The following is an 18,955-nucleotide window of genomic DNA, read 5'->3' on the forward strand; positions in this document are numbered from 1 at the left end:
AAGCCACATAACCTTCTGGATAAATGATTGCAGGGGCTTGTGGGTGGTGAGGAGACAATGGTGAAACCTGTGTCCCGAGAGACTGAGGAATGACATCAACCAAGTGTGGTAGAAGGGGGCGGGGTAGATTTTTTTAAAATTTAAACCTTTACTTCACTACGTGTATGTATGTGGGGACTTACATACTACAGCGTATGGTTGGAGGCGAGAGGACAACTTGTGGGGGTTGGTTCCTTTCCGCCATCGTAGGTCCCAGGGATGGAACTCAGGTCATCAGGCTTGGCAGCAGGGCCCTTACCTGCTGAGCCATCTCCCATGGCCTGGTTTGGTTTGGTTTGGTTTGTGAAAAAGGTTTCATGTAATCCAGGCTGGCTTCAAACACAACATGAAGCCAAAAATGACCTTGCATCTCTCATCTTGCCTCTGGGGTTCTAGGTTTATGGGTGGACCACACCTGGCTTGTGTGGTGCTGAGGATGGGACTGGGGACTTTGTGGATGTCCATCAAGCACCCTACCAACTGAGCTACCTGTCCAGCTCCTGGATCTCCAGTTTAAAAAATATTAAATGTCATATATATATATATATATATATATATATATATATATGTGTGTGTGTGTGTGTGTGTGTGTGTGTGTGTGTGTATGCATACACACACACACACACACACACACACACACACACACACTAATTTTCAGTGGAAGGAAATATTGGCCAGTGCTTCAGGATAACTGAAGGAGAGAGCCAGTGGTTGGTGGCGGTGAGCAGTGTTCACCTGGGAGTCCTTGACACCGTCCCATCCCTAATGGTTTCATTAAACTTTATACTCTCACACATGTCCGTTGTAATAGTCTCCTATGCCTATGCTTGATTTTATATTATGGTAAAGGTGTCTGAGTGCGGTTAGAGCCCTTGAAAGGCCTAAGTGGGGGGGAGGAGAGTGTCACCCCCTCTCAGTTCTTTCTCCATCAGCAGACCGTCACCCCTCCATTCCCTCCTATGGTGCCCACTGGTCCCTGCTGCCCAGATGGTGCCAGCTCAGCTGCCTGCTGCTCCCAGGTGTCTTCAGCCCCCAGGTGCCCCCGCCCTCTGGTGTACCTCCTAGTCAGTGGCTGAGCTCTGGGCTCCATGGAAAGATTCCTTGGGGACACTTCATCCTCCAGAAGGGGCCCCATTTGGTCTCAGAGGAAGACACAGGGAGAACTTTTGAGACAACACCATGACTCACCACAGCTAATGACTTCCCAGAAGAGCTATGGTTGGACATTGGGCTGCTCTCTCTGAAGCAGGACTAGAGAAACATCCTCAGCCTGCTCCTGATGAGAAGTGTGTGGAGCAGGGCATCTCCATGCTTACTTACTGAGAGGTTGGCAAAACCAGAAGGCTAGCCGGGTGCTGGTGGCGCATGCCTTTAATCTCAGCACTCAAGAGGTGGAGACAGGCAGATCTTTGTGAATTCAAGGCCAGCCTGGTCTACAGAGTGAGTTCTAAGACAGGCTCCAAAAAGCTATACAGAGAAACTCTGCCTCAAAAAAAAAAAAAAAAAAAAAGTTAGATACTTGCCCCGTTGGTAGTGTACTTGCCTAACATATGCTAAACCCTTGGTTTTGTCATGTAAACCGGGCATGGTGACACATGCAGTCTCAGCACTCAGGAGGTAGAGACAGGAACATGAGAAGTTCAGGGTCATCCTTGGCTACGTGGTGAGTTCAAGGCTAGCCTGATACATAAGACCTTGTCATCCCCCACACAACGAGGTCTTCTGAGGCTCAAGAGATGAAGTGAAGGCAGGCAGAGGGGGTTGATGGAGAATAACTGAGATGGTCGAAGAGTGAGTCTTCCAGTCTTAGGTGGGGATAAATTGAAAGTCCTGGGTTGGAGGTTGGAGGACGGCTCGGTGATCAAGAGCACTTGTTGCTCCTGCAGAAAGCCACACTGTGACTTACAACCATCCTTAGGGGATCCGACGCCTTCTGACTTCCATGGGCTCCAGGCACACGCATGGGACGTGCACATGTGTGCAGACAAAACACACATAAAATAAATGGAAAAATTAAAAAATAATAAAATCCTTTCTGTATGTGTCCAGTTGTCCTTGGAACAGTGAGGACAGTAATGAGTATACTTGGGGTCTGCAATGGGACACAAAGAAACACGAGCTTTTCCTTTCTTTCCTTTGAAGGTCTCATTTGGCTGAGGTTGGTCTCAAACTCTCTAAGTAGAGGAGGGTGACCTTGAACTTATGATCCTCTGGCCTCCACCTCCCTAGTGTTTGGATTAAAGGCACTTATACCACTTTATGTGGCACTGGGGATTGACCCATAGTTTCATGCATGTTAGGCAAGCACTCAGAGTTACAGCCCCAGCCAACGGTTGGCTTTCGGTGGTGTAGTCAGCCATCCTGTCTTTGCTTAGGTCCTGACTCTTGTGTTCCTTTGGTCCTAGACGAGACCGCCCAGCCTCCCAATGGCAGCTGGCCCTTGAGTCAGAATGGGAGTGAGGCTGAGGCTGCCCTGGCCACCAGCCCCATCTTCTCCTCCTACTACCAGCACTCCTTGCCGGTGGCCGCCATGTTCATCGTGGCCTATGCCCTCATTTTCCTCCTCTGCATGGTGGGCAACACCCTGGTCTGCTTCACTGTGCTCAGGAACCGGCACATGCGCACCGTCACCAACATGTTCATCCTCAACCTGGCCGTCAGCGATCTGCTGGTGGGCATCTTCTGCATGCCCACCACCCTTGTGGACAACCTCATCACTGGTAAGTATGCCGGAAGGCCCTCGCCCTTCACTTCCGCCTTCCAGCGGAAGACCGGAAGACCAAAGCAGACACTGGGGAGACGGAGGTCACTGAGCTGGCCTCTCAGCCAAAGCACTGTTGTCTCAAACTCTGAGTTGTGGGTGAGGGACTGGCCTAGGAATAACAAGTCTAATGGGTTAACCATCTTTCTTGTGTTCACCGTGACGTTACATATGATTTGTATGTTATCTTAATTAATCCCCATAATAATCCAGCCAAGCATGCTTTGTTATCATCCTCATTTTACGGATGAAGAAACGTGCTTGGCGTAGTTAAGAGACTGGTCTGTAATTACACAGCTTTTTCAGTGTCAAGGCCAATGTTCTCACACCTCTGGGCTGCACTCTTGGAAAGCGCTCCTGTGGGCAGAACTAAAGGCGGGAGAAGCAGGAGGTGGGTGACTTTTCTTCTGCCTATTGTGTTTTTCCACACTTGTAAATGGACTATAAATATGAGCGTGTTTTACATTGCAATAATTTTCAACCAGCAATAAAACCCATTGTTTTTAGCATACGGGTCCACAAGCCTGATGAACACAATGGGCCAGCAAAGATGTCTGAGCAGGTGAGGGTGCTGGTTGTCACGCTGGTCACCCAAGTTTCAACCCTGAGACCTGCTCGGTGCAAGTTGTCCTCTGACTTCCATACTAATTGAACTGTGGCACGCACAGACACACACAAATATGCATGTATGCATGTAGTACACACAATGATTTTTATTTTTTAAATAAAGGCGGGTAGAGAGAGATGGCTCAGTGGTGAAGAGTATGCATGGCTCTCCGGAGGACCTGGGATCAGTTCTTAGTACCCATGTTGGTTAGCTTACAGCTGACGGTACCTGAACTGCAGGAGATCTAACACTTCTGGCCTCCATGGGAATCTACATTCACATGCATGTAACTAAACACAGATACACACATATGCAAACAAATAAAAATAAGATAAATCTTTAAAAATAAGTCATGACGACTTGAGAATGTTGGTGGCCTCCCAGAAGAACTCTGAGTTCAGAAGAGTCTTTGTTGCTAGGTACCTTTAAATGTGAATGTTTTGCCTAGCCTAGTAATTTTTACTATTTTTTTAAAAAACTTTTTGTATTATTTTATGCATATGGTATTTTGCTTGCATGTACGTATGTGCACCACATGTGTCCCTGGTGCCTGCAGAGGCTAGAAGAAGGTATAAGATCCCCTTGAACTAGACTTACAGTGGATTCTGAGCCACCATATGGGTACCGAAAGCCAAACACAGGTCCTCCGTGAGATCAGCAAGTGCTTTTAGTCACAGAGCCATCTCTGCAGCCCCTTGAAACAGTTTTAGATGTAAAGACAACTAGCAAAGCTAGCATAGATCCTTGCCTGCGCTTCATTCATGTTCCCCAACTCCCACACTAGAAAACCAAGGCCAGGGGAAAGCACCCAAATGCTGTTAACGCCTCTGTGGAGTTTTCTTTACTTTAACTAGTTTCCCAGACATGTTCTTTCCTAGGAGTTTGATCCATGATGCTGAGAAACACAACCTGAATGCTCAAATGTTGAGTGGTGGCGCCAGGTGTGATGATCTGTGTGGTGGTTTGAAAGAAAATAGTCCCTAAAGGGAGTGACCCTATAGGAAGGTGTGACTTTGTTGGACTGGGTATGGCCTTGTTGGAGGAAGAGTGTCACTGTGGGGATGGGCTTTGAGGTCTCCTTTACTCAAATTATTCCCAGGTTTATTCTCAGGCCACTTCCTGTTGCTCGCAAAATGTAGGCCTCTCAGGTACTTCCTCAGCACCCTGTCTGCCTACTTGCCACTATATCCCACCATGATGATAATGGACTGAACCTCCGAACTGTAAGTGAGGCACCCAGTTAAATGTTTTCCTTTATAAAAGTTATCATGGTCACCAGGCAGTGGTGGTGCTCGTCTTTAATCGGGAGGCCAAGGCTGGTGGATCTCTGTGAGTTCAAGGCCAGCCTGGTCTACAGAGTGAGTTCCAGGACAGGCTCCAAAAAGAGGCTACACAGAGAAACCCTGTCTCAATAAAACAAAGAAACAAACAAACAAAAAACTCCAAACAAACAAAAGCAAAAGTTGCCAAGGTCATGGTGTCTCTTCACAGCAATAGAAAGCCTAATTAAAACAATCTATAATCCCCAAACTTGAGAGGTTGAAACAAACAAGAGGGTCACCTGTTTAAGGCCAGCCTGGGCTACTCAGTGAAACCACACCTCAAACCTAGAACAAACATCAGCCTCAAGGTATCACCGTAACAGCCACAAAACAGAGCACTCCAAAGACCACGTTAGCAATAAAATAGGGAATAATAGCACATACTTTTCCAAGCATAAACACTCAGGTATACAAATGCCTAAATGGCATTTGTGAGGCTCTAACAACTCTGAGCGAGTACGTTCTGTTCATAATGGGCCCAGAGTGGTGGCTGGTAATTGTATGCATCCCACTGTATAACTGTGGGCTTCTGGAATACCGTGGCTATCTTAGTCACCGTTCTTGCTGTGAAGAGGCACTGTGACCAGGGCAATTCTGATGAAAGAAAGCATTTAATTGGGGGCTTGCTTACAGTGTCAGAGGTTTAGTCCTTTATCATCGTGGCAGGGAACTTGGCAGCACACACGGTGCTGGAGCAGTAGCCGAGAGCTACATCCTCATCATAGGCAGAGAGAATGGGGTTTTTAAAACCTCAAAGCCCACCCCAGTAACACCCTTCCTCCAACAAGACCACACTTACCAATCTTTCTAACCCTTCCAAAGGACTCTGTGCCCTGGTGACCAAGCATTCAAATATATGAGCCTATGGGGGGGAGCCTTCTTATTCAAACCATGACCTTGGCAGACCATCCAAGTCTTTTTTAGGGCTAGGGTGTCAGATCTCAACCCTTTAGTTCAAGCTAGCCTGGAACTAGCTATGCCATCTTGCTGGTCTGGCATGTGTGATGCTCCCAATTCTGCTTTCTGAGCTCTGGGATGGCAGCGGTGTGCCTTCCACATCTGGCTCTTAAGATGTTTGATAGGCTCGATCACAGGCCATCACTATACCGAGTGCATTTTATAGACAGCGGCTCCAAGAAATCTTGAGAAATTTTGTTTCTTACAAATGCAGACATAAAAAGACATCTTGAAGCCTGGAAGTGGTGGCGCATGCCTTTAATCCAAGCACTCAGGAGGAAGAGGCAGGAGGATCTCTGTGAGTTTGAGGTCAGCCTGGTTGTATAAAGTGAGTTCCAGGACAGCCAGGGATGTTACACAGCGAGATCCTGTCTTGAAAAACAAACAAACAAACAAACAAAAGACATCTTGAGCTTGGCAGTGGTGGCTCAGACCTTTAATTCTGGTACTTGGGAGGCAGAGGCAGACAAATCTTTGTGAGTTCGAGACCACCTTGGTCTACAAAGCAAGTTCTAGGACAGCCAGGGTTGTTACATAGAGAAACCTTGCCTCAAAAAACCGAAATAGAGGGAGGGAAGGAAGGAAGGAAGGAAAGAAGGAAAGGAGGAAAGGAGGAAGGGAGGGAGGGAGGAGGGAAGGAAAGAGAGGTAGGTAGCTCAGTTGGTTGGTTAGGGCTGGAGAGATGGCTCAGCAGTTAAGAGTTAAGATCCCTTTGCAGAGGACTCAGTTCAACTCCCAGCATCCATGTGGAGGTATTTCACAACCACCTGTACCTCCAGCTCTTGGGGCTCTAACACCCTCTCTGGCTTCTGCAGATACTACATGCACCTGGTACACATACACGCAGGCAAAACACTCCTGCATAAATAAAAGTTTTTTTTTTCAAAAAAGTTTGACGATGTAAAATAGTGAGGAGAAAAACTTTAAAAAGTAAAAAATTTCAACATACAAAAATATGAAAAGGTGTACTTCTGGGATATATTGTCGGTGGCTACACAGAGATCCTGCTTAGGGCAGGCGACCCCCATGGTCAGTTCTCTGCTGGTGTCTTGGATTGCAGTAGGTAAGTAGTTGCTTATATTCTGTAAGGGCATGGCTCTCCATGCAAAATGCAACTCAGCCTTTTACAGCTGTCGCTTCCTTTCTGTTTCTTTTATTTTTAATTCTTAAAATGATCTTATTTGTTACTTTGAGAGGCATGGGGATGCATGTCGCATGACACACATATGTCAAAGGATAACTGCCGAAGTTCAGCTCCAGCAGGTCGGAGAAACTGGAGAGCAGATGTGGAGTCATGGCTACACACACACACAGGAGACAGTTTTTGGATTTTTAAATTCTCTCTATTTTCCCCCCTATCTCTTTTTATACCACCTAAGACAAAAGTTTCTACAGAAGAAGAAATGACCTCACAACCTCATTACATATTTTCCAAAAACAAATTAAAATCTTCACACAAGAAGAAATCACACTATGATCACAAGGTGCATGTTTTTCTTAGAAGCCTGCATGTAATTAAGCATTTTCCTTTGAATTATTTTTCCCACCATAACATCTTCACCCCAAAGCAACAATTCTTTTATTACTGATTAACAAAGTTCTAAGCGAGCCAAGTACATTTCACCTGTTTCTTTGTACTGGCACGCAGGCGTTTGAAGTTTCACTATAGCAAATCATTTTTATTCTTTATTTTGTCTTTTTTTTTTTTCAAAGCTGAGGACTGAACCCAGGGCCTTGCGCTTGCTAGGCAAGCGCTCTACCACTGAGCTAAATCCCCAACTCCCATTTTTATTCTTTAATTATTTATATATTTACTTGTATTTTATGTACACGGATATTTTGCCTGCATATATGTCGATGTGAGAGTGTCAGATCCCCTGGAACAGGAGTTACAGATAGTTGTGAGCCGCCATGTGAGTGCTGAGGGACTGATCCAGGGTCCTCTGGAAGAGCTGCCGGTGCTCTTAACTGCTGAGCCGTTTCTCCAGCCCAGTGTAGCAAAATCTTTTCTTTTCTTTTCTTGCTTTGGGCCTATCCTGGAACTAGTTGCTTTGTTTGTTTGTTTGTTTTGATTTTTCGAGACAGGGGTTCTCTGTGGCTTTGGAGCCTGTTCTGGAACTAGCTCTTGTAGACCAGGCTGGCCTCGAACTCACAGAGCTCCACCTGCTTCTGCCTCCCGAGTGCTGGGATTAAAGGCGTGTGCCGCCACTGCCTGGCAAACTCTTATCCTTATTCGATCCTACAAAACTTTATTCAAGTGGTCTAACTAACCATCTGTTTTTCTTTTTTCTTTACCCATGAATAGGGCCATTTAATTTCTTTCCAAAGGAATTCTTTGCTCATATGGGTAATGGCTTTGTCAATGCCCCCATAGGTCCAGGCTTTGGAGCCTTGACATGGCTCTGCCCATGTCAACAGTACACATTTACTCAGAACTTCATGCACTCAGTGCTTCCCCTGCACCCTACACCTTGGTTAGATTCAGTTAAGCCATTCAGGAGAGAGCAACATGGCTATGTGGGGAAGGCACACACGAGAGCCGTGCTGCTTGCTTGGTTCTTTCCGTAACTGCTGTCTCTCAGCTGTAAAGCAAATACTTCCCCCCATCCCCCGTTAATTATGAAGTACCCTACAGGGAGATCCTCCGAGACTGTGCAAATGTCATGGCTCATTATATTCTTGCACTAACTTAATAGTGATTTGACAGTTGCTGCCCACAACAGTGCTTGCCATTCTGTTCTCTATTAATAATATTTTTTTAATCCTCTGTACTTACTAATTGGATCTTTCTTCATGGCTTTTAATCCAACACTATTGTTTACTTTGTTGCTTAAACTGTTTTGGGTCTGGCTATTGGGAGCTCACTGCTGCTGGCTTCTGTGTCCTTCCCATATGCTACCAGGATGCTTAGAGTATTTCCTTACTTCCTAGCTCCACAGAATGTTCTGGATCACCTCATGTGTTTCCTTGCATCAACCCTGGCATTAACTAGTTCTTCAAAAAGCTTTGCTTTCTTTGATTGGAGTATATTTATTTTTATTTTATGCATATGAGTGTTTTGCTTGTGTACACACACACACACACACACACACACACACACATGCCTGGAGCCCACAGAGGTCAGAAGAGGACATTAGGTCTCCTGGAACTAGAGAGTTATAGATGGTTAAGCTACTAGATGGGTGCTGGGGTCTGAACCAGAGTCCTCTACATGAGCAACAGATGATCTTAGCTGCTGAGTCATCTCCCCAGGGCCAAGGAATATAACAAACAAAGGTCTCTCTTCCAGGTGTGCTTATCAATGTTGGAGTGTCTTGATTCTAGACTCTCTGAAGTGACAGAACTGTAAAATGCATGTGTATAGCCACAGAGTTCTCTAGCATGTGTCTTTTTTCCTTTCCTTTCCTTTCCTTTCCTTTCCTTTCCTTTCCTTTCCTTTCCTTTCCTTTCCCTTCCCTTCCCTTCCCTTCCCTTCCCTTCCCTTCCCTTCCCTTCCCTTCCCTTCCCTTCCCTTCCCTTCCCTTCCTTTCCCTCCTTCCCTCCTTTCCTCCCTCCCTCCCTCCATCCCTCCCTCCCTCCTTTCTTCCTTTCTGAGTCAGGGTTTCTGCCTGGAACTCACAGAGGTCTGTTGTCTGCCTCTATCTCCCAGTGTTGGGATTAGGATTAAAGGCGCGCGCCACCACACGAAACTACATCGTTACTCCTGTGTCTCGTCATTTGCCTGCATTTCAGAAACTACAATCCATTCTAATACTTCAGATTCCAATCCAACATCAGAAAATTTAACAATATCCCCTTCTTTATGTGTAGTGTTGTTCTCAGTGAAAATGTCTGCGTTGATCTATATAGTGTTTACTTATTTGTTTGCTCGACTTTAGTATACATATGTGTGATAATAATATATAAGTTGTATATGTATGATAATAATAGAAGGGCTAATGTGAGGAAAGAATGGCCTTCCTCTGGGCTGAACAGTAGGATCGGGGAGCGGGGACTAGATGGAGCTAAAGGTCATAGAGACAATCAGATGTCAACATAAAGGCCTTCTTCCTAAAAGCAGTTTGATGTGTGATAATTGTCTCCTCGGTCACAGTTGTAGAGACCTAATGAGCCCTCATGTTTGGGTGGGGACTTGGCTTATCTAGCTAGTGATCTGCATTTTGTTGGATTAGCATCTTTCACCCTGTTGGGGGGGGCGGGCTCTGTCATTCCAGGTTGGCCTTTTGACAAGGCCACATGCAAGATGAGCGGCTTGGTGCAGGGCATGTCTGTGTCTGCATCCGTCTTCACGCTGGTGGCCATCGCCGTGGAAAGGTGAGAAACTGGGTAACTTGGGGCTGGCACTGAAGAGCTCATGCCTTTGACCCTGGGCTAGCTGGAAGGCTGTAGAGAATACCACTCCATCCCTTTCTGAAAGGCAGAGGCTACTCCTGATGAGGCCTCATAGTAATTCCTGGAGCCTGCTAGGAGCTCAAGACAGTCAGCACCTTGGGCATCAGAGAATCCTACCTCTCTTTTGTTTGAGCCCTGGGAGCCAGAACTGGAGGAACCTGCCTGCCGATTGGGTTAGTAAAGCTGGAAGAGAAGGGTTTCTTTTTGCTTCTTTATCCCATCTCCTACTCGCTGCTTCCTGGAAATCCTGGCCTTACTTGATCTACATATCCATCACTTTCGCTTTTCAGCCACAGACTCCAGCAGAGTCTAGATTAAGCATGGTTCTGTACATGTGACCAGGGTTGGAGCCCTGGGTCAGTGAGGCTTTGGACCAGTCTTTAAGCTTTCCTTCCCATAACACATGGTTGTGACCCTATCCCCTGCTCCTCACTAAATATCTCCAAATGTGCTAAGGACTCCTGAGTGGGAGCCTTGTCCCCAGGTACTAGGGGGTAGGCAGAACAGCTGGAGGTGGCTTTTGTCTTCATCATTGTCCCACTGTGTGATATTGGCCACTCATTCAGCTACTTTGGGAGGAACGGTATCAGTAAAATGGTAAATGCCTTAACAAGGGGCTGGAGGCTTCAAGCAACTTTGTTTGAAAAGTTAACAGACAGTTCTTAGCCTACAGTCCAAACACCAGCTGCTAACATGATTTCTTCCACATACCCACTGTATCAAGTCCTTCTCTGTCCCACCAGCCAGCTCCCAAATAATGACACAGAGACTTCTCACTAATTATGAAAGCTCGGCCTACAGTTTAGGCTTGTGCCCAACTAGCTCCTAAACTTAAATTAGCCCATTTATATTAATCTTTCCCCTCAGTGTCTCTGGCGTCTGCTGCACACCTAGTTTCCTCCTCCTCTTCCTTTCTCTCCCCTGAAGTCCCGCCTTTTCCACCTGCCTAGCTATTGGTCATTCAGCTTTTCATTGCACCGATCACAGCAAACACCCTCACACAGTGTACAACTATCCCATAACAACCCACATCCTCCTCCTGGTCTCTCCTTCTCCAATACCAGCCCTTTTCAGCATTGTTGCTCCTGGAATCTCACATTCCCACCTCCTTTCCACCTCTGCCCCCATCAAACTCCATTTTTGTTGGTTTAGACTGGCCTTGAACTTACATGTCATTGCGGATGACCCTAAACTTCTGATCCTCCTCACTCCACCTACCTAGTCCTAGGCATACGCCACCATGTCCTCATTTTACTTGCTGCTGGGATTAAGCTCAGGGCTTTGTGCATGCTAAGTAAGGACTCTACTTAGTCCTTACCCCAAACCCCTACCCCCGTCACGTAGGCAGCTGGCATGATGGAGCTGGAGCTCCTTCTCTACAAAGCCACTACATGATAGGGTTATGTGAGAAGCTATCTCCTCTTCCAACGGTTTTTTCTTGTCTTTTCAGTTGTGAGTCTTAGTTTTAAATGGTTGAGCTTTCTCTTGACCCCTCAATCTTTGTTTTGCTGTTGTTATTGCTGTTTGTTTGTTTTGTTTTGTTTTCCTTTGGTGACTGACATGAGAATGTAAAACCTCTTCTGGTCATACCTACAATTTATCAAACTCCACCTCCTTCAGGAAGCCTTCCGAAATGACCCCAGGAGTTCCCTCCACCCAGTGATTGCCACTGAGTTCATAAAAGTATCAGAGGCTTCAGAAGTCACCTGCTCTCTGGAGAGTTCTCCAGTGTCTGGTGCACTGAAGCCAGAAGGCCAGGGTTGTTCAGGGTGAGGCTGTGGGATAAAGGCTTTCAGGTGGGGACGATGGAGCTGGGAGGAGGGAAGGATGCAGGTGAATGAAGAAGAAAGGACCTCTGGCAGCGGTCAGTGCCATACCTGTGTTCTAAGCAGGTTCTGTCCCTAAAGAGCCATGTGGACTTGTGAGACAGCCCATTTCTTCCCTTCCACTCAGATAACTGAGCCCCACAGTCTTCAGGAGGGGTGTCTCTATTTTCTGGCATAGATGGATGAGGGGAGGCATTTTGGGAAGTAGGTAATCCTCCTTTCTCTTGCTGTATTTTTTTTGTTTATTTATTTTGTGACAGGGTGTCTGTCAAGTAGCCCAGGCAGACCTTGAACTGTCTAGTCAAGAATGACCTTGAACTCCTGATTCTCTTGCCTTCACTGTCCAAGTAGTTTTTGGTTTTGTTTTTTCCTTTGTCATAAGCATTCAGAATGCCTCCAGAGTGGAATAGTCTCAGTTCATCCTTATCACCTCACAGAGAATTTTTGTTTTTTGTTTTTGTTATTATGTTTTGTGTGTGTGTGTGTGTGTGTGTGTGTGTGTGTGTGTGTGGTTTTTTGAGACAGGGTTTCCCTATGTAGACCTAGCTGTCCTGGCACATACTCTGTAGACTCAGAGATCTGCCTTGCTCTGCTTCCTGACTGCAGGAATTAAAGGCGTGTGCCACCACTGCCAGGCTGTGGGCCCCACTTTTAAGATAAGGAAACCAAGGTCCAGAAAGGCCTTTGAGCAATTGGCTCTTCTAGCCGTCCCTTCCTGTATTGATCTAACCCCATTCTAGGGCATTTGTTTGACCCCCACGTCCAAGTACAAGCGGTTGAGCCATAGCCTTTGAACCTTCCACCTCCTTCACCTCTGCCGGCAGCTCCCGCCCCAGGCTGCTTGGAAGAGAAGATGCGAATACTCTTTCCCACAATAATTAGTGTGGAGAGGGTTTTCTTTCTTTCTTTTATTTTTCAGGAGAGTCTATGCAAAGTGAGGGTTTTATAGCTACTCGTTTAAGTGGCACAGGAGAATGGACAAATTGGGGTTCCTAGGTGTTCCTTTATAACCCACCTACTTGATGGCTGTGTGACTTTGTGGCAGTTTGCTTCACACCTCGGAGAACCTTTTGGAAGAAAACTAAAGGTGAAAAGTGAAAGCAGGAAGGATTAGCAGCTCAAGGTCACCCTCTGGAACAGAGGGAGTTTGAGGTCAGTCCAGACTGGACACCCTGTCTCAAAAATGATAAATAAGTAAACAAGGGTTTAACAAGAGTTTTTGCTGAGTAGATCTAACAAGGAAGGTGCTACACACTTGTGACTGTTGTAGCTGGGCTGTGGTCACCCAAGAGAAGACCAGGATGAGCGGTTTGTGAATCTGAAGTTTATATTGAATCACACAGTCCCAGCTCGGGGCTTTCACTTCCGTGACTACAAGTCTAAAGAGGCGGCCTCGAACTGAGTGAGCAGGGCGTTTATACAGGTAAACCCCACAAGTTTGCTACATCCCATTGATGTAGCTGTGATGGCTGTTAGCAAGCAGGACAGGATATGAACTTTTAATAAGAACAGGGCACAGTGGTGTCACCATGGTGTTTCTGGTTGATCAGGGAGCAGAAAGCCTTGGGGTTCCAAAAGCAGAACAACGCAGGTTACCAAAGTACGGTAAGTGCTGTACGTGCCTGTGGGTTAGGCCTACCTTATTGATAGCCCAAGATCCTGTGAGGATTTAGCACATATGTTTTTGTCACTTCAGTACAATGGTTAAGATGATCCAGGGATGGCCTGCCCCTGACCCACCCAGCTCCTAGGGTGTTCAGGGCAATACATAAACAGCTACATGTTATTACATTTGTTCCACTTGTGTTGGCTAGTAATGGGTGAAGGTGGTTGCCACCAAGCCTGCTGACCTAAGTTCATTCCCTAGGAGTACATGGTAGGAGGGAACTGACTGCTACAGTTGTCTTTTGTGTGGAGAGAGAAAGGGAAGAAGGGGCCAGAGAGGGAGACCTGAGCTCTAAATAAATGTTTTTTTAAAAAACATTTGCGTATTTACCTAGTCGGGCTTCTCCAGCACAGCCTGTTCACCGCAGACTGGCTGCGAGGTCGGCTACCAGCTAACCTTTCTGAAATAAAGATCCAAGCCTCCAGTGGGAAGCTGTATCTTCGTCACCTACTTTAAATCCAGCTTGGGCTCCAGAACGATTTAGCAGAGCGAGCTGCCACCCTCGCAAATGACAAACCAATTTTCTTGTAAATTAACCTGGTTAGTGTCTGAGCTGTCACCGGATGCTGCCTTAAGTGCGGTGATGAATGTCAGGTATCTTCCAGCAGCACCGGATGCTGCCTCAAGTATGGTGATTAAAGTCAGGCGTCCTCTTCCAGCAGCCTCTGGTATCTTCCAGCAGGTTAGCTCTGGCCCACTGGGCTTCCGGGGACCGTTCCAAACCCCTCTGCCTTCTTGATCCCCACCCCCACCTCTCTGCAGGTTCCGCTGCATCGTGCACCCTTTCCGCGAGAAACTGACTCTCCGGAAGGCGCTGCTCACCATCGCAGTGATCTGGGCGCTGGCGCTGCTCATCATGTGTCCCTCGGCAGTCACTCTGACCGTCACGCGCGAGGAACATCACTTCATGCTGGACGCTCGCAACCGCTCCTACCCTCTCTACTCGTGCTGGGAGGCCTGGCCGGAGAAGGGCATGCGGAAGGTCTACACCGCAGTGCTCTTTGCTCACATCTACCTGGCGCCTCTGGCGCTCATCGTGGTGATGTACGCGCGCATCGCGCGCAAGCTGTGCCAGGCCCCGGGCCCAGCGCGCGACACGGAGGAGCCGGTGGCCGAGGGTGGCCGCGCGTCGCGCCGCAGGGCTCGCGTGGTGCACATGCTGGTCATGGTGGCGCTCTTCTTCACGTTGTCCTGGCTGCCGCTCTGGGCGCTGCTGCTGCTCATCGACTACGGGCAGCTGAGCGAGGCGCAGCTGCACCTGTTGTCGGTCTACGCTTTCCCCCTGGCACACTGGTTGGCCTTCTTCCACAGCAGCGCCAACCCCATCATCTATGGCTACTTCAACGAGAACTTCCGCCGCGGCTTCCAGGCTGCCTTCCGTGCACAGCTCTGCCGACCACCCTGGGGAGCCCACAAGCAAGCCTACTCCGAGAGGCCCGGCCGCCTCCTGCGCAGGCGGGTGGTGGTGGATGTGCAGCCCAGCGACTCGGGCCTGCCATCCGAGTCTGCCCCCAGCAGCGGGGCCCCAGGGCCTGGCCGCCTGCCTTTGCGCAATGGGCGTGTGGCCAACCAGGATGGGCCCCGGGAAGGACCTGGCTGCAACCAGGTGCCCCTCACCATCCCAGCCTGGAACATCTGAGGTGGTTCAGAGAAGGCCTATGGCTGTGACCCTGAACCGTGATGCCTGGACACAACAGTTTTGGAAGAGCATGCCAAGATGCATCCTTGATTAAACAACGAGACAGTAGGTAGCTGCTGCTGTTGGCAAATGAGAAGAGAAAGCCCCCAACGTTCAAAACCCTCTGACGCTCCAGACGCTCTGGAGCCACATCTGGATGAGTCTATCTCATCAAAATCTCATCAGATTCCTTTTCATCAGAGGCACTGAGACCCAGGGAGAGGTGACAAGGCCTCTCCATTGGAAATCCCACTTGACCCAGACTCCAGTGTGTCTCTATAGTATCCACATTTCTGGGGGTCTCCTCCCCACAATCTCCTGAGGTTGAACTCAGGAACATGTGTCACCTTATCTAGGCAGCTGGGAAGAGGTGGCCTGTGTGCTTACACAGCATCCCTGTGCTGTGTGGCTGAAATGGTTCCCCTTGACCCTTTCTGGAAAAATTCCATGCTCTCCTCCTGCCAAAGCCAGTGTTTTATTCTAAGGCGTGTCCAAGTCCATTCCCACTTCAGGATGTCCCAACTGGGCAGCTGCAAGAAGAGCCCTAGGGAGCCTGTTTAAATTGCAGGACTCTCTGGGTTGAGCCTAAAGGAGGCTCCCCTCCTTTACCTCCACCACCCAGAGCCAGGCAGAGCTTCCAACAGGACCAACAGGCAAGGGAGAAAGGAAGACGGCACAACGCCTGCTCTCCCCTCTGGAAATACCTTCCTGGGGCCCATGCACCTGATGCCTTTCTCCTGGCCTCTCTTCCTCGCCTAATGGGAAGAAGTTGGTCAGTCAGGGTGAGAGGACAAATACAAACCCTTCCACAGCATGGGACTCATGAACGCTAAAAGCAAAGGAGACAGGAGACCTTGCATGCACCCCAGCTTTCACCCGGTATATGTGCGATCGCTTTGATGGAGCGACTTCTCCCCAGGAGCTGAGGAAACGGATTGCTTCTGATTTCTACTACAGCTTTAATAGTCTGCACTTAACCGGACACCTTTCCCTCACCTCTATTACCACAGTTGCTAGAAATTTAAGGAATAAAAAAAAAATAAAACATTTCCAGGATTCAGGACTCTGAGCTCTTACTGTGTCTTAAAACATACAGACTGGCCGTTTACTGTTCCCAGGTCTGTCATAAGCGGTGGCCACTGTGGCAGAAGAAGCGGCCTCACAATTATCCATGTCCAAGCATGTCTTTGGACACTGTCCTCTGAGTCAGTAAATGAGCAACTGAGGCCCAGTAAGGCCAGGGTCAGAGGGCCACAGACAGCAGCATTTGAGTAGGCTTGTCTTTGGACAGCTGGAATCATATCCTGCCTTGCGGAGAAGGTGGGCATGGCAGGATCTCCGGAGAGATAGAAACTCCCTGCCTGATGATGAACAGGAACACCCACGGAACGAATCCAGATTGGAGCAGGGAAATGTCTCCACTGGACTTGTCCTGAGACTTCTGGCCAGAACCTTTCTGAACAAATATCTGTAACCCTATCTGTGCTTAGGAGGCTGCCAAGCCCCCTCGTGACACTGCCTGGCCTGGGGGTCTGGGAGTCGTAGGAGAAGGCAGATAAGGTGTGGTGGCCAAAGCTGACACTGTGCATTCTTTTTGTTTGTTTTAATCAAGACAGGGTTTCTCTGTATAACAGCTCTGGCCGTCCTGGAACTTGCTTTATACACCAGTTTGGCCTCGAACTCAGAGATCTGCCTGCCTCTGCCTCCTGAGTGCTGGGATTAGCTCCGTGCGCCGCCACCACCTGGCCACTCTACACCCTTGCTGGTGTTGTATTATGTGTCACATGAATGACACAGTGGCCTGAGAATTGCCTGCTGTTTACTGGGAAGACTTGTGACTCTAGGCTCTAAAAATAGGCCAGACCAAAAGCCATGCCAACTCTGTCTCTGTGGCCCCTAGGAGCTGTGTGAGCTCCAGTCGGCTCTCAACTCTGGGGAGTTCTTCCTTCAGCATGGCCTCCCCGAGAGAAAACCATAGTCTCCCCTCAGCAATCATGCCCGTCAAGACCTCTGCTTTCTTTTCCCCAGACTCCCCGCTCTGAGAGTCCATGACTGCCCAAGCAGCACACTTGACACGGGTGACATTATTCCCTGTGTTCCGTCGTTCTTGTCATTACTCGAGTAAGAGCAGAGGCAAGACCTGCCTGCCCCCGAGACTTGGTCTGAATGCTAACAGGCACAACTTGATGTTATAGAAAAGCAGGCAGTGTGTGCATGCGGGGAGCTTGTTTCTTTGTACAGGTTTTAAAATATACCCAGTGTACAATTTCCCTCAGTGTGCAGATCAGTGGCACTGAGCACTGTCTTCCCTGAGACACTGTGACTGTCTTCCCACTCTTGCCTGCACCGTGGTACCCTAAATGGAGACTGTGTACCCACTGACACCAACTCCCCATCCCAGCTCCACCCAGCTCCTATAGCCACCTCTCTCTCTCTCTCTCTCTCTCTCTCTCTCTCTCTCTCTCTATCTATCTATCTCTATCTCTATCTCTCTCTGAATTTGACAATTCTGTAGTTCCCTACAAGTAAAACCACTCAGTTTTTCCCCTATGTGTGGTGTGACATCACATAACACCTTTCAGGGTTCATCGCATGTTGTCACGTGGATCAGAGTTTTCTTGTGCGGCCAACTACTATTCTTTTGTATGTCTGTGGCCCCTGGAAGCTGTATGAGCTCCAGTCGGCTCTTAACTCTGGGGAGTTCCTCCTTCAGCATGGCCTCCCCGAGACAAAAACCACAGTCTCTCCCCTCAGCAATTATGCCCACCAAGACCTCTAGCTTTCTTTTCCCCAGACTCCCTGCTTTGGGAGTCCATGACTGCCCAAACAGCACACTTGATACGGGTGACATTATTCCTGTGTTTGTTGTTCTAATATCTTGCTTCTCCATCAGTGTGTTCTTGTTGCTGATTTAGCCCTTTCAAGTCCTATGTATGCACGGGAGAGGGGGGGAGGTAGATAATGAAACTAGGTCCTGAAAATAGTTTCTGTGTGAACCCCGTGGACAGAGACCCCCAACACTTTTCTCAACTTGTCATTTAGCAGTGACGGAGCAGAGGACAGCTGAGATTGCTCTCCCCTGTGCTCAGCCCAGCTGTGTTGAGCTTCCCTCCTCTGTGTTCCTTCTTGGTTACAGTGGGGAAAAAAAAAAATCTGTTCACAGGATATTTGCGTCAAGCTGTTTTTATAAGTCTTTATAAGTAGCTTTGCCAGCCTCATGAGCTCTCTTCGTCCCTGCACTTGGGTCTGAGTGTGTCTCGTGTGACTATCGCCCACAAGGACAATCAAGGAAGACCTCTTTGGAGCAGCCATGTTCCATTTGAGACGTGTCAGGTCTCCTGAGGTGACTTGCCCTTTCATGGGTGGAAAGTTTGGAGATGAACAGAGCCCGTGATGGGGAGGAGAGCCAGAGACCTGTGGACATTGAGAACTCTACCCAGAGGGGCTCTTGGAGGGACACCATGTCCTTCAGCGCCATGAGCCACAAGAGCGGTCATTTTCCAAGCGGATCTCAATGGATGAATGGACTCTTGACTTCCCCGAGACCATGCGAACACACCTGACCAATGTGAGGGAAGGCGGTGCCCACCAGGACCCACAAACCACAGACTGGCCAGCCTTGGACCGCCAACTTTCTCTAGGGGCCTGGAGGATTCATGGCTGACTTGGGTTGGAATGGAAGGTAGAACTGGCAAAGGAAGCTAGGA

The 18,955-nt window shown here is 48.3% G+C and overlaps 1 protein-coding gene across 1 annotated transcript; it reads left to right on the forward strand.

The window, feature by feature from the left end:
* Window positions 1-2,332: 2,332 nt before the first annotated feature.
* Npffr1 (neuropeptide FF receptor 1) lies at window positions 2,333-18,509 on the forward strand. Its single transcript, XM_048451796.3, has 3 exons — window positions 2,333-2,759; window positions 9,901-10,000; window positions 14,333-18,509. Exons 1-3 carry the CDS (start codon window positions 2,333-2,335, stop codon window positions 15,207-15,209), a joined length of 1,404 nt encoding a protein of 467 aa, XP_048307753.3. The 3' UTR covers window positions 15,210-18,509.
* The last annotated feature ends 446 nt before the right edge of the window (window positions 18,510-18,955 follow it).

This window comes from Myodes glareolus, chromosome 18 (genome assembly GCF_982192425.1).
Source record: "Myodes glareolus chromosome 18, mMyoGla1.1, whole genome shotgun sequence".
Lineage (NCBI taxonomy): Eukaryota > Metazoa > Chordata > Mammalia > Rodentia > Cricetidae > Myodes > Myodes glareolus.